The following is a 16,717-nucleotide window of genomic DNA, read 5'->3' on the forward strand; positions in this document are numbered from 1 at the left end:
TCAGTCTGACACATTTCTGAGATCATTCAGAATTCATTGACAGGTATTTGACCACCTCCTGACCTGAACTTAAAGTAGAACTTTAAGCAGAAAATTAAGTCCTGCTAGATCACTCCAGGCTGGTCCCTTTTGCAGGTATAGCTATACAAAACATTATAAAATAAATGCCTATATGGTTTAAAATCCAGCAACATACTGTCTAACCATGCTCTGCACATGCTTCGTTTCTCTCAATCTTGAGGCACTATGCCGAATTTGTAGAGGCTGTTCTGCTGACAGCCTAAAGATTTAATGCTGTTCAGGACTCTGGACTTCAACAAAATGACAGCCTCCAGCAAGAACAAACAGGAACAATGCTGGAGGCAATTTACAGCACAGACCCATTTTGGTAGCATAAGTATTAATGTGGAATGTATGTTCTTTGCTAAAGAACATTATTTTTCATATGCTCATTGTTATTCTTGACTACATCCATATCCCCAGGAAGTTCTCCCCTAGAGGGCGCCTTCCGATCCGGTCTTCATTCTGGTCATTTTCAAGCCTCCCACTTCCTGGATGCAGGCTCTTGGCCCTCTATTCAAACCACTGACGGATCGGAATGGATTATATCATTTTGACTTCTGGAAGGCCTTACAGCTCCATAAATATCTTCACTCTTTATCACCTGCTCAAAGCTCTCAACGTAGCCAGACTACAATTTGAGGAATACTGGTCGGACAATGGCACTCTCCCTCATGCCCGCTCGGAATTATACTCCCTTCTGATTTCACCTTCTTTTGACTTCTCCCCACCCTATCTAGGGAAATGGGAAGGACATCGGAAACTCAAAAATCTAACAGTTTGCTTTGCATTGAAATCGTCACTTTGGATTAAGATTCAGGAAAATAATTTTAAGATCGAGGTGGTACCGTACGCCATCGGTCCTCCACAAATTATTTCCAGCAACCATGGATAAAAGCTGGCATTGTAATTCGGAGAGTGAGACACTCCTCCAAGCATTCTGGGTCCTGCCCGAGGTTGAGGCGCTATTGGCAAGAGGTCCGTTGGATTGTCCAAAAATTTACAAATCATCAGATCCCTGACGATTCCATCTAAGGGATATACAGGATTTGGCAGTGTTCAGAAGATGTCGTAGAATTGAAAGTTTTTGTAAACTTTAGCTGGAATGTTGGTGACATGAAGTAGAACTGACGATCCTCAGTTCTACTTCATGTCACCAACATTCCAGCTAAAGTTTACAAAAACTTTCAATTCTACGACATCTTCTGAACACTGCCAAATCCTGTATATCCCTTAGATGGAATGATCCACAACCTCCATGTGTTGGACTCTGGCTCCAAAAAGGTAGAGGAGCTAAATGTACTGGAAGATTTGGTACTGACGAAATATGACAAACACGAGGTGTATTCCAAAACATGGGCCCTGTGGAACATGTTTATTTTTTCAGAGGAGGGGAAGTCCCTTCTCGAGGTGGGTCACCTCATTGTCTAGAGTTTGATTACAATTAGCTGTGCTACAGGACAAGGTCATTCGACACACTACCTTACTATCAACCCTTTTATGCTTTAGTTGTCATAGCCTAACCTCCTCTTTCCCCTCTGCTTCTACCACCCCTTACCACCCCCCCACCCACCGTTTTTTTTTTCTTCTCGTTGTTGCTCTTTTTGTTCCTCTTTCTCTTCCCCGTTTCTCATCCTAAGGATGAGATCTGACCCTTGATGGTACTCAAAGCCAAACCTTGGTCCAGACAACAATGGAGGAAAGATGGGATTCCTCCTACAGTGAACTTCAGTGATGGAATTTTCTTGCCTCACACCAAGAGAAATACACTTTCCAAGTACAGTTGTAGATTTTGTAATAAGTTCATTTTCTAGCTTTCAAGAGCCTAGCGATAGCTGAATTAGAGACTCCAGTCTCTCGGGACCTGGGCTTCAAGGGCCAAGCCATCAAAGCCAGCAGTCAAGAAGCAGAGAGGCAAACTGGCCTTTGGCAAAGATCATCCTGATGATCAGGGAAGGTTTATAGGGAATCTGCCAGAAGCCTGACAAGGTACACCTTGCTCTCCTGTGCCAGTTTGGCGATATGGGGATCAATGGAATGCCCTCCATCTCACTCCTGAAGAGGCGGCAAAAAATGCATTCCAGAGGAAGAAAAGCGCAATTCAGGTTGAACCAATCCCACTGATTCACTATAGCATCCACTTTGAAGGCTTGATGAGCCCTGGACCTGGAGAAAACTCGCTCAGCTTGTTGTTGAACCAGGCATCCCCCACCTGCAATAGAGGTTTTGAAACACCTCAGGGGTAAGAGACCATTCTCCAGCATCCAGGCAATAGCAACTGAGAGTCTGCCTTACAGTTTTCCATTACTAGGATGTGCACACCGGACAGAGCTGGAATTTGAAGTTTTGCTGAAACCAGAATCAAATTAGCTTTTCTTTCAGTCGTAAGACTTCTGTTTCCTCTTTGATGGTTGCCACTGCCAGGCTAAATCCTGGTGAGATGACCCCAAAGACAAAGAGGCCCAGCATCAAAAGGTATATCCAAAAAAAAGTTCCAGGACACTTAGCAGACTAGCTTCTTTTGATGATCCCTTGTACTAAGAGGGTATCTAGGACTCCTCCCCAACCCTATCAGCTGGCATCAGTCACTATACCAGATTGCAGGGCAGCGCCTGTGAGAGAAAAAAAAAAGCCAGATGCCCCTAAGAGCAGTGTCAAAAAGTAAAGTGTGCATGAGGCCTTAACATTTTGCCCAGCAATACCCTATGGAGAAGAGATTCCTACAGAAGTGGACTGTCCGCAGCAGTGTTTTGGCAGGAAAAAAAAATGCCTGGCAGGTGTAAACGCATGTTAATGCTAGCCGCATTTTATTGCTTGAATGTTTATTCATTTCATTGGCTAGAATAGTAATTTTTATTCTGGCCATTGAATTGAATTAATGCCCAGGTACTTGATGTGTTTACAAGCATCAATCTTTTTTTTCTTTCTGCCAAAATACAGCTGCCATGAGGTAAGGCATCTAGTAGAGATAGTAAAAATGTCCAGTTTCTATGAGGTTTAAAGAGAAGCAAAAACACTTTTTCCTGGTCAGACCATCCACTAACCAAGACTGGATGCAACAGGGAATGCACTGGACCAATGTAAGTATTAATATTCTATACCTGTAGAATTGCCACCATCTTCTGGGCCCGATGCAGAGTGGCTGCCCTACTGCATAGTAACCATCATTCACAGAATGCCTTGCATTTTTTTCAATGACTGCAGGGAATTTTCTGACTGGACAAAGGAAGAGCTGGGAAGATGACTTCCCAATTTTCAGCTCGCCCAATCAGAGAACGGCTTGTATTCATTGGCATTCTAAGAATGGCAACCATGCCAAGAAAGTGAACCCCTGTCGTTTCTATGCAGGATGCATGGGACCAGGAAGACAGCGCCTATCACTATAGCAGCAGCAAGTACTACAGTAATTTCTAGCTATCACAGGGATCCCACAGGTATGGAATATGCATACTTATAGGTTGCATGCACACTATAAGCTGAAACAAAAAAAATTCCAGAAAAAAAAAAAAACCACCAGATGAAAAACACTCATAGTAGCATTTTTGTGCCAGCTTTTAGCAGCAGTTACCGGTAGGAGTAGTCAGCTTTTTTATCAGATTTCAAATTGCTCCCAAAAATGCAGAAAAAAAGAAAGTTTTTTTTCTGTTCCTAGAAGCTGAAACTTCAAAAACGCTTCTAGACTAAATAGTTTGCATGGACACATAGAACAACACCATTTGCTTCTAGAAGCAGAAAAAAAAACATGCTTAAAAGCTGCTGCTAGGAGAGTTTTTTTTTTTTAAGCTAGTGTGCATGGAGCCATATTGGTCCAGGCTGAACCAATTTACCTATGCAATAAAAACCATACCAGTAATTTAGCTTAACTTTTTTGGATTTATATCTGCATACAAACTCATTCTGTACCAATTCCTCAAATAAGCATGAGGTACAATCCTCCTCATCCTCAGCTAACAATACAGAAGTAACTGGAGCCCCAAGGAAACTATAGATGGACTCTGGAGAACTGGGCCCTTGCACTTACAATCCACCATACTGAATATAGAGTGAAGAATCTCCCATAAGGGTACTCACAAAACTGCTGCTGGAACAGGAAGGAATAATGTTGTCTGTGACTAGGTCACTGAAAGGCAGCAGGGAGCCCAGGTAAACATTCAAACGATCATGCATCTGATGCAAATGGGCTGGGTCACCAGAAAAGAGGCCAACACATGTGTAGTAAGGCCACCAGTAGGGGACTTGTAAAGAAGCAGAGGAACAGAGTCCAGAAAGCTGAAGAATGAGCCAATCAAGTGCCAAATTTGAATGTGGTGCAGCTCCCCTCTCCTTTAGTGATGCAGCTATAAACAAATTGATGAGCTCTTAGGGGGAAGCTGAATATGTAAGCACCAACCAGGCCTGCTGGTCACAAAGGGTAAAAGCCCTACTCACCACGTTTGCTTAAAAGGAGAAGTATAACCAAAGCAGTTTTGGCTATACTTCTCCTGGGGATCACGGTAGTGTAGTTCCTTCTGCACTCCTGTGACCAGTTTTCAGCTGACAGCAGTCTGTAGCCAGCTGTCGGCTGATATCTCAGAGCCAGTTTAGGCTCTGAAACAATCTCAACTATATGGTCAGGATCTACCCAGATGCCTGAACAGGCAAAGACCTGAGCCTGAGCCTGCCTCTCTCTCCCCCTCCACAGCCCAGTGCTCCAGTGAGCAATAAGGGGCAGAGCAGAGATCAGTGGTTTTTGATCACTCAGTACTCAGGCTTAGAGGTGTCGGGGGACAGATGCAGCGCATATTTTGCCTGTTAATCATTCTGCTGTCTGTGATGTATTACTACATATATAATGAAGATATTTTCAACAGTATTTGGTTAAACAGACTGCCACTGATATCAATTTCATACCATACTTTTGTCGTCATGTACACTACCCATTAAATTTGGAATGTGGCTATTTTAAAAACATGCAAAAGAATAACAATATATAAATGAATACCTCTTCTCTTCTCACTTCTCTTTCTGGATGCTCTAATGCATCTTCTCTTACAGTGACTGTTGATGTAGGCTCAGGGGGTGGGAGGTAACTCTTGGTGTTCACAGCTTCAAATAATTTATCCACAAAGCCTTGGGTTTCTAAAATATGTAAAACAAATTGAACACAAAAAGAAATATTTCAGCTGAATAATATTTATAATTTGCTTATATTTCTAAGCCAAAATCATTGGCTAAAATCAGCTGTCAAACTCATGCTGTGTCCAATCACAGCATGGGTCGGAAAAAGGCACACATGCGTGCGCCCAAAACCCAGAAGAAGCCCCATCATGTACCTGATTGTGCCTGCAGCTGATGCTTGCTCACAGAACATTTACTGTGAGAGCTGGCAGGTGGTTAACTATATTAAATGGTATAGGATCCTCCTGCGCTCATGGGAAGTAACTGACAGGATACAGCTGCTGTCACTTAACTAATACCAATAAGTGCAAAAAATAAACATAAAATTAGTGAAGCGCTTGTATCACATGAATACAATCATGTATCTCCATAAAGTATAATTTTAAATCAAAGTGACCACTATATATAATAAATGTGTGTTGACTCCCTCTAGTGGAAAGAAAAATAGTGTCAACCAAAATAATTAAATATCACACATTATGAAACTAAATATATAGTGCATGAATCAGATATACTGAACAAAGTATATATACGTGAAAACAAAATAATTGGCCACATACAATGGTGTCTAAATCAAACATAAATAATATATGCCATAAGTGAAAAAAACAATATCAACAGTGAAAAAATATTCCATGCATGTGACTGTGCTTTAAGCTGGAACACACACGTGATCTCCACTTCTAAGTGCAGGTACTCTCCTTCAAATGGCAGCAATGCCTGCTCACCTCCCTTCCTTGACCCACACAGGGCCTCAAAGCAGTTACCACCTCAGTGGTGTATTCCTCTGGCAGACTCCTTAATCCTCCTCCTCTCTTATGTAACTCAGAAAAAAACAAGAAAGCCTTCCATAGTGTAGTAAATTTATTAGGCAAAGTTAGAAATAGCAAAGTTTCCACTCACATGCTCCTTTCCATAAAATAGCGTTTTTCCCAGCCTGTGGGTAGATATGCATGCACCTGAGGGAATCCAATATGGCCACTGCGTCCGGACATGCGTCACCAGGAAGTAGACAAACCGACGCGTTGCGTCACGTGCGTCGTGACTTCATCAGGGTTGCGTCGTGCGTCATACCCTGACGAAGACTTCATACCCTGATGAAGTCACGACGCACGTGACGCAACGCGTCGGTTTGTCTACTTCCTGGTGACGCATGTCCGGACGCAGTGGCCATATTGGATTCCCCCAGGTGCATGCATATCTACCCACAGGCTGGGAAAAACGCTATTTTATGGAAAGGAGCATGTGAGTGGAAACTTTGCTATTTCTAACTTTGCCTAATAAATTTACTACACTATGGAAGGCTTTCTTGTTTTTTTCTGAGTTACATAAGAGAGGAGGAGGATTAAGGAGTCTGCCAGAGGAATACACCACTGAGGTGGTAACTGCTTTGAGGCCCTGTGTGGGTCAAGGAAGGGAGGTGAGCAGGCATTGCTGCCATTTGAAGGAGAGTACCTGCACTTAGAAGTGGAGATCACGTGTGTGTTCCAGCTTAAAGCACAGTCACATGCATGGAATATTTTTTCACTGTTGATATTGTTTTTTTCACTTATGGCATATATTATTTATGTTTGATTTAGACACCATTGTATGTGGCCAATTATTTTGTTTTCACGTATATATACTTTGTTCAGTATATCTGATTCATGCACTATATATTTAGTTTCATAATGTGTGATATTTAATTATTTTGGTTGACACTATTTTTCTTTCCACTAGAGGGAGTCAACACATATTTATTATATATAGTGGTCACTTTGATTTAAAATTATACTTTATGGAGATACATGATTGTATTCATGTGATACAAGCGCTTCACTAATTTTATGTTTATTGGTTAACTATATTAAAGTGGACAATAATAGTACAAGTCTTCAGAGGCTCTAGGAAATGGAGAAATCACACACTGTTACCAAATTAAATCTCATCTCCAGTTTTTAGTAAAGTTTAAAATCGTTGGTTCGGACCAAGCTGGTCACCATGAACCATTACCTTCACTAACAGACGCAGCGGCTGTAAGAGATGTATAAAGTGTATGTAGCCTCAACTACATACCATATGCAGCATGCAGCCCAGCAGGTCAGGAAAGGGGGGGGGACGACACTAGCGAGCACCCCACCCCCCCTCAACCATATGCCCTCAACCTGGGGGGGGGGGGGTGCTTTGGGGAAGAGGGGCTCGCTCGTCCCCCCCCCCCCCTTTCCTAACCTGCTGGGCTGCATACTCGGATAAGGGTCTGGTATAGATTTTGGGGGGACCCCCACGCCATTTTTGTTTCACATTTTAGTAGCGTTTACGGTTTTTCTGACCTTCGGAATGGATTAATTGGTTTTCAATGCATTCCTATGGGAAACAGTGTTTCGGTTTACAAATTTTTCGCTATACGAAAAGTCCTGCAGAACCAATTACATTTGTAAACCGAGGTATTACTGTACTGTATACTTGAAATAAAATGTTTTTTTTTTTTTGCAATTACATGATATGGGCAGTTTTTTGCCAGTCACAGTCTGTGTCACACCCCTCCAGTCAGAGTCTTAAAATAACAGGGATGTGAAGCCTCCATCAATCCAAGATTTAATATTTGATCACAATTGTGTTTATCTGGTTAGTGGGCATGGAGGAGGAGGGAGGGAGTGGGCTGTCATTTGCCACTTTTTAAACGCCCACGTGTGTGACTCTAAAGTCACATGGGCTGCAGACATGTGATAAGGAGAAAATGTTCAGGGTAGAAATACATGTGCACTAGCTACCAACATCTTTCAAAATCCCCAAATGCAGTGGGGACATGGACAGGAGGGAGAAAACAAGAGAACAGCAGGATCCACCAGATAATTTGCAGAATACAGAAAACAAATTCCATAGAGACGGAGTATGAACAGCAAGCAATGCAGCATTTATTGATAGTTTTTAGTGATGTGTGTTTAATGACACTTTGAAATTTTGTATGAAATAAATTTTTTTCCAATAACACTTAAACTGTATAAACCAGATTTGGTGGCTCTTTAGTTTCTTTTTAATTATTCAACATATGTATCGAGGCCACAAAAATGGCAGACCTTTCTCGTACTGAAACTGTCAGTCAATACAAAAAGCTGGGGAAAAAAAAAAAAAAAAAAAAAAGGATTTGAATATAGAAAAGGTACCTCTTTGAAGAAAAACATCAAGCTGATCAATGCACAGTGCCTTCAGTTCGCGATCATTTTTATCCTTTTTCACCAACGCAAGAACATATTTTGCAAGAGCCGATGGATCAGCATCACAACTGCAATTCAAAGGTAAAGAAAAAGTAAATATAAAAAATATGACAAAGCTTACTGGTTCAATCTAAACATACAGTAAAGGTCAATTGCAATCAAAACTTTTTTTTAAACTTAAAAATAATGTGGAAAGATCAGATTCATATTGTCGTAGAGCCAATACTACGGAGCTTCCTCTCACTTCCTGTCCTAATGCTAGAGTCCTAATGTGACAGGAAGCACTGAAAAACCTCTCCACTCAGGTCAAAGACAGCAACAAATCTAATTCTATTACGTTCCAGCTATGCAAAGCAAAAAAGACAGTTTTGGGTAGAGATGAGTGTTAATCAAATGCAGCATTACAATTCAGAAAAATAAAGCCCACAGTTAACAGATGATGATTACGTGTATAGTGACATTTTACCCACTATGAAATCAATCGCCAATCCTAAAATTGTAAATATTGGAGGGATAATATCAATGTACATATAGGTTAGAAATTAAAAGAAAATATAAAATTCTTATTCTAAGAACTCTGGCCTTAGAGAGGAAATTCGTCCACCTTGAATCTAAATCGAAACATGACTTTAAGACCACAAGTACACAGGACGTTTTCCTTCCGTTTTTAGGAGCGTCCGGCATTTCTTTTTTTTACTGGGTTTAGAGGCAAAAAAAAAAGAAAAAACCCAAGGCCAGTATGTTCTGGAGCAGTATCATTTTGGCAGAAAAAAAACACACTTGCTTGGCGTGTGTAAACACGGCTAAACACTAGGTGTGTGTAGCCAATGAAACTAACCCCCAAATGCTGGATGTGTGAAAACACGGTGCACACTTTTATAAGTGTCAGGCTTTTTTTGGCCAAAACGCTGCTGGCAGGAGGCTTTTAACCTCCCTGGCGGTATGATTATTTCAGATTTTTGGTGCTGAAAGCGGTACATTATTTTGCATGGAAATATGTAGTTTTTTTATTGTAGGCTGTAATACTTAGGAATAACTCACTGAAATCTGTCCGAACAAGAGTCTAGTAAACATCCCGGGTATGATAAAATTTGAAACACAAAATCAAATTATAATTTAATAAATAATCATAAAAAATAATAATATAATAATAAATTTAATTCAATAATATAATCAAACCAAAAACACTGAAATTTGAAATATAGCGCCAAGTTCGCACAACGCTGAGCAAAGTCGCAAAATTGTTTTCAGTGTCTGATGACGAATTTCTCCACGAATCATTATCACTCAATTCTGCAAGTGGTTCTGATTTACTATCGCTGTTCTCTAGCTGATCTAAACCCGCTTTTGACCTAAAGGGACACTTTTTGGACGCCATGGACTTTTCTAAGTTTCCAGGCAGAAAGAACAATCAAAATGTAGACAGGGGACAGGACAAAGCACTAGGGACAAAATGTATGTGAAATGGTTTGAAACAGCAATGTTTTACTATGTAAAATCGTTTTGAAAAAAATGACTTTTTTTAAATTATCAAATTTCCCGCCGCCGGCGGCGCCCGTACGTCCCGACGTCACAGGGACCGGAACACAGGAGCCGGATGCCGGCATCAGCCGGAGGAGATGGCCGGGGACGCTGCAGGGGACACATCGCGGGAGCGAAGGACAAGGTAAGTGCTGCAGGGACTCCCTATGCAGCGCCGCATGGTAAGCCCGAGTGTAGCTCGGGGTTACCGCTTTTGGTACAGACATTTTACCCCGAGCTACACTCGGGAATACCGCCAGGGAGGTTAAGGGAGTTAAAAAGAATTTAAAAAAAAAAAATGAAATGAGGCAATAAACTTTCAGAGTACCAAGTTTGATTCCTGGTCAGAGTACAGTCTGTGGGTGGGGTTGCCTGGACTAGCATGCAAATCTCATTGAGCTAAAAATTCTATATCAGTCCTTCCTTTAGCCATTTTCTAGCACTAGAATGGCCCTGATCCCTGTAAAACAGCACCGTGACCCTCCTGGCTTCCTCCCTAGCCAACAGTACCCACATGACAATCTGCAAGGGAAAGGAGGAAGGGGTGGCCTCAGAACAACCACTACCATAAAACTGAGGAACAGAGAAGCCCAAAGACACTAAGTAAACCTGGAAAGGTATTCCACTCGCAAGGGAAGGGGGACATGTTTTATTACACTAGAAACTCTTGGAGGCACCAGATCTAGATTCACAGGAGTACTCAGTATCCCACGTGCTTCCAGGCCAAATAGAATCCGCCAGCCATCGTACATGGCACAGATTCACCTGCTGCTTCACCAGACATATTCATTGAAAAGGTTGATATTGCCACTGATGACACGGAGCAACCCCCCTTCTGTGATAGATACTAAGGGTGGTTAATAAGTGTACAGCTTTAAAACCGAAATGCCAAGACCTCCAAAAAATAAGGGACTGCACTTCAGCTACTGAAAGCCACATTAGCGATGTTAAGAATCAACTGCCATCCCTTCTTAGAGATGCCCATGCCACCTCACACCTGGCCAATGCCACTAACAGGGCAGATGATGTGACTTCGGCTCAACAACGTACGCAGACTGGGCCTGCCTGAACGTGTGGAGGGCAAAGATGCTATGGATTGTTTAAAATTCTGGCTGCTGGAGCTCTTTGGGAAAGTAGTGTTTACTCCTCTCTTCTCAGTGGAGCACACCCACTGTACACCACCATGGCCATTGCCACCAAGCCATCCACCTAGACCTATACAGACACGTCTCTTAAATTACAAAGATAGAGGGACTGTTTTACGCCTTACCAGAGGACGTGCCACCATACTGTACACAAGGACGAAAGTGTCCTTTTAATCGAATTTCTACACTGAAAGGCCAAATGTGCGCAACTTAGGAAAAGGTTACAGCGACTTAAGGTACCATATGCTATGGTCGACGAGAGTCATGGCACAAGGAAAAACCAATTGCTTTAAAACGACTGCAGAAGCATCTTCCTGGCTCGAAAATGAGCAAAAGTATCTATAACCAACAAGTGGCTGCAGAGGAAGATTGATATTTGGCACTTTTTTTTTTCTTTGCTTTGAGCAGCGCAATAACTTGGTTATGCTCCTTATGTTCTCTGGCTAAGTGACAGCCTACCGGTTTCATGTTTGCGAGAGAAGAATATCACTATATTACCACTCCAGTATCTCTGTGCTAGAACTCTGTCTGCATTCCTTACTGGCACTACTCTGCCCTGTTGACAGTTTTGTTTTCCTCTTTTTTTTTCATTTTTAGTAAGTTGCGCTATTGGAGGGCGTCCATGTTGCCATCCCCGATTGAGATTCTAGAAATTCCTTGTTACGATTTCCCAATGTCCATATAGATGGCTCCTCCACGCTAGAGCATGGTTGCACTCCATCTTTATTTATGTTTATTTAATTTTTCCACAGTGGCCTATTAATATTACACAGGATTTATATAGCGCCAACAGTTTGCTCAGCGCTTTACAATATAACAGGAGACAATACAGCAACAATATAGTTCAATACAAGAGGGAAAGGAGGGCCCTGCTCCTTGGAGCTTACAATCTAGGAGGGAGGGGCTAGTGGTACAAAAGGTAATATCTGTGGGGGATGGACTGGTTGGAAGAGTAGAAGATTCCATTATTAGCTGAGGGAAGGATAGGCTTCCCTGAAGAGATAGGTTTTCAGAGATTGCCTAAAAGTGAGCAGAGTAGGCGATAGTCTGATAAATTGGGGTAGAGAGTTCCAAAGGATGGGGGAAGCTTTGGAAAAGTCCTGGAGACGAGCATGGGAGGAGGAGACAAGGGAGCTAGAGAGCAGGAGGTCTTGGGAGGATCAGAGAGTACGGTTTGGGTGATATTTAGAGACAAGATCGTTGATGTAGTTTGGGGCAGACTTATAAATGGCTTTATACGTTATTCTTAATGTTTTGAATTTTATCCGTTGGGCAATGGGAAGCCAGTGGAGGGATTGACAGAGATTGGCAGAGAGCGGTGGCAGATACAGAACGGTTAGTAAGGTGGATAAGTCTGGCAGCAGGATTCATGATAGACTGAAGAGGGGATAGCCTGCGATGAGGTAGGCCAATGAGGAGGGAGTTACAGTAGTCAAGGCGAAATAACAAGGGAGTGAATAAGTTGCTTAGTGGTTTCCGAGGTTAGGAACGGGCGTATCTTGGAGATGTTACAGAGGTGAAGTCTACAAGATTTGTACAGTGATTGGATTTGGGGGTGAAAGGACAGATGGGAGTCTAGGATTAACCCTAGCACCCTGGCATAAGGGGAGGGAATGATGATTGTGTTATTAATCTTGATGGAGAAGTCAGGGGAGGGGGCACGGGCTGGGGGGAATACTAAGAGCTTAGTTTTGGAAAGATTTGAGTTTGAGGAAGTGGAGTGACATCCATGCCGATATGTCGCTTAGTAGGTTAGTAATGCGAGAGGAGACTGAAGGGGTGAGGGGTAAAAAGATAGATTTGTGTGTCATCAGCATAGAGATGGTACTTAAAGCCATGGGAGTTTATCAAGTGACCAAGGGAGGAGGTGTAGATGGAGAAGAGAAGGGGTCCAAGGACAGAACCTTGAGGGACCCCTACGTGAAGAGGAGGAGGCAGCATTATAGGTAACACTGAAGGAGCGCTGCGATAGGTAGGAGGAGAACCAGGAGAGAGCAGAGTCTCTGAGACCAAGAGAGTGGAGTTTTTTGAGAAGGGGATGGTCAACCGTATCAAAAGCCGCAGAGAGGTCAAGTAGTAGGAGTACGGAGTAGTGGCCATTGGTTTTTAGCTGTTAGTAGATCATTAGTGAGTTTTAGTAGGGCAGTTTCAGTGGAGTGGAGTGAGCGAAAGCCAGACTGTAAAGGGTCAAGAAGGTTGTTGTCGGTGAGGTGGGAGCTCAGGCGATTGTAGACTAAGCCTTCTAGGAGTTTAGAGGTAAATGGCAGCAGGGAGATGGGTCTTAAGTTGTTCAGGTTGGTGGGGTCCAGGGAGGGCTTTTTAAGTATGGGAGTGATGTGCGCATGCCTTAAAGAGGAGGGGAAGGCACCAGTAGAGAGGGAAAGATTGAAGATGTGAGTGAGGGAGCATAGGATGGAAGAAGAGAATGACTATAGTAGTTGTGAGGGGACAGGATCCAGGGGGCAGGTAGTGAGACGGGCCTCTGAGAAAAACTTAGTGACCTCTTTGGTAGTAGCAAGGTAAAAAGAGGAAAGTGCTGAGGGAGGTTTAGTATAAGGTATGCTAAGTGGGCTGGATGTCTGTGCAGTGGCGATGCCCCTACAAACTGCGTCAATCTTGTTTTTGAAATGATTTGCAATCTCGTGAGCAGTGAGTGAGGTACTGGGTGGAGATGGAGAAAGTAGAGAGTTAAAAGTAGAGAAGAGACAACAAGGACTGGATGACAAGGTATTAATAAGAGTGATAAAGTAGGCTTGTTTGGCAGCATGAAGGGAGGAATTGTATGTTAAGAAAGCAGATTTATATTGGGTGAATGCTTGCTGGGATTTGGTTTTACGCCACAATCTATTCTATCAACACCATGGTTTCACACCTATAGTCATCACTCATCATTTGTCAGCTGGGACATCTGCTGCGGTGGGTCCCTGTTGCTACCACTCAGCGTACGGTGAATATGACCGACCTATCCATAGTGTCCTGGAATGTCAGAGGATTACCACATGCCTTCACAAATTCCACCCAGACATACACGGTCTTTAGGAATCCCAACCAACAGTGGTTACTCAGTGCAGTTTTCAATGTTCCTGTGTGGGCCATGTATATCACTCCACACATACAGTACATCTTACCTGCAGGGTCCACTGTTTGCTGGATTTCCAGGTATATGGTGGACTCTGAAGTTTGATTTGTCTTTCTATATTGCTGAAAATGTACTGTGAAATATAGGGATGCAATGATACTTGTGTCAGTGCCAATACAGAGTTTTTTTTCGCAAAAACTTGTGAAAATGCTCCCAATACCCAAACCGATACTTTGCAGTGCGATGTGCATCAAAAAAATGTATGGAAGCAAAGAATAGCATGCAATTTGAACAGGAATGAGATTCCTGTCCAAATCGCATGCTATTTCTTCACTGCCCCTGTGTTAACCCAGGATTGGTGCAGGAAACCTAGCTGCACCAATTCCATTCTGAGCCAAAAGTGGAAGAGAAGGGTGTGTGGGGATGGATACACTGGTATCGGCTATCAGGCAGAGGATGTAGGCAGATGCTAGATTCTCAGCTGTAGGGATGACAGTACGGACTAGACTGCTTCTGATAGGCCAGCACTCTCCTCTCTTACAGCTGACAATCTGGAGCATTGCTTTCTCGCCTCTCCTACAGCTGAGAATCTGGAGCATGTGCCTCTATCCTCTGATGGCCAACACCAAGGTATATACCCCCACATGCCCTTCTCTCTCACTCTCTGCTCAGTATAGGATTGGTGCACTGAGGTTTCTAGAACCGCTCCTGTGTGAACTCAGGCTATAACAAGCCTGAGTTCACACAGGAGCCGTGAGGAAACCACATGCGATTTGGACAGGAATCACAATCTTTGCGGTGCAATTTGTGTCCATACATTTTGTATTGGCGCAAATCGCACAACAAAGTATCGGTACTCGGTATTGGCAAGCACTTGACCGAAAGTACCGGTACTCGTACTCGCCGATCAAAAAAATTACATTGGTGCATTGCTACTGAAATGTATTATAGCTTATGTTCACATTCCTCCACCCTTTTCTAGGACAGTCCTACTACAGCTTCTGTTGCCATACCTGGCAAACCTGAAGTCTCTTTACTTATCCTAGGGGATTGAAATTGTTATCTTAAAGTGATATTAAAGTTTCAATTTATTTTTATTAAAAAAAAAAAATCATACTTACCTGTTCTATGCAATGGTTTTGCCTCAGTCCTTCTCTTTTTGGGTCCCCTGCGGAGCTCCTGGCTCCTCTCCTCCATAAGAAAATCTGTGGGGTGATCTGAAGAGGGCTGTGCACAGGAGATGCCCTCACAATCTGACAGATTTGAAGTGTTTTTGCAAGGAAGAGTGGGCAAATATTGCCAAGTCAAGATGTGCCATGCTGATAGACTCATACCCAAAAAGACTGAGTGCTGGAATAACATGAAAAGGTGCTTCAACAAAGTATTAGTTTAAGGGTGTGCACACTTATGCAACCATATTATTTTAGTTTATTTTTTCTGGTCTCCACCTAAAAGAGTTGTACAGTTTTATAGGTTACATTAAAAGGTGGAAAACAAATTCTGAAATGATTTATCTTTATTTCTTTTTTTACATCACAGAAACCTGACATTTTAACGTGGGTGTGTAGACTTTTTATATCCAGGATACATACATACCCACAGACCATTACACATGAAAGCTCAACTCCAGGAATAAGAGAAAAAAAAAAAAAAAAAACTACCCTTGCAGTAAACACACACACACACCCCTGCTTTCTGCTTATTCAGGCACCCCTAGACACAACAAGATTTTTTTTTTTGTGTGTGTGCCCGGAGTGAAGCTTTAAGTATATTGCTACAAATAGCTGCTCACAGTGGCACTGCAGACATACCACGAAGGACAGGCCTGCTGTCAATCTGCAATATAGCAGGATTCCCTGTATATATCTTTTTCTAGCCAACCTTTATTATAAGCTGTGTTACAGTCCATAGGCAAGTGAGATAAGGTCACTGCAATTCCACGAGTGTGCCAAATGTACTCAAAAGCACCAAAGTAAGGCTTCAAAGACAATGGAAGAATTATAAAAGCGATACTCAAATGGTAGAAACTAGTGATGCACTGAAATGAAAATTCTGGTGCCGAAACCCATATCGAAAATTCAGAATGCACATGGCCGAAAAACGAAACATCTGCGTATGTGGGGGTGGGGGAAGCTCAAACTTTTTTTTGTTTTTTTTAATATATGTATAAATGTGAGGTAAAGACTTTAGATTTTCAGCTCTTTGAAGGCAAGAAATAATGTGAATGTAAAGAGTTGTGTAAATTATTGGCACTATATAAATACCTGTAGTAAATGATACTAACTGTACTCCACAGTCATCTTCATAAATGACTGACAGTGGCAGCAGCTTGTAGCTGCACTTCCATCGCCTACTTGAATGTCAAGAAAAGCGATGATCAGTGCCGCTATTCTCAACCCACAGCTGCAATCCTGGACAGAACAGAAAACTAATGACCGATTCACAAAGTTTTCTATGTAACCTTGCGTAGTTCACATAATGTGCTTTAGGCTTTATATCAGTTTAAGCACTTTCCTCAAATGGGCGTACATGTATGTCCTTGGGTATCAGTGGTTATACAG

General features: G+C 42.4%; 1 protein-coding gene across 1 annotated transcript in view; it reads right to left on the reverse strand.

Moving 5' to 3' along the window:
• RBM26 (RNA binding motif protein 26) overlaps nucleotides 1-16,717 on the reverse strand; it is a 106,693-nt gene that overhangs the window by 80,316 nt on the left and 9,660 nt on the right. Inside the window, exons 2-3 of the mRNA XM_089680461.1 lie at nucleotides 8,361-8,479; nucleotides 5,042-5,178 (exon numbers count right to left, since the gene is read on the reverse strand). Of these exons, the coding sequence (XP_089536587.1) occupies nucleotides 5,042-5,178; nucleotides 8,361-8,479 (256 nt within the window). The remainder of the gene's footprint in view (nucleotides 1-5,041; nucleotides 5,179-8,360; nucleotides 8,480-16,717) is intronic.

Source organism: Staurois parvus, unplaced genomic scaffold (assembly GCF_062004578.1).
Source record: "Staurois parvus isolate SC_StPar_1 unplaced genomic scaffold, SC_StPar_1.0 ptg000243l, whole genome shotgun sequence".
NCBI classification, from domain to species: Eukaryota; Metazoa; Chordata; class Amphibia; order Anura; family Ranidae; genus Staurois; species Staurois parvus.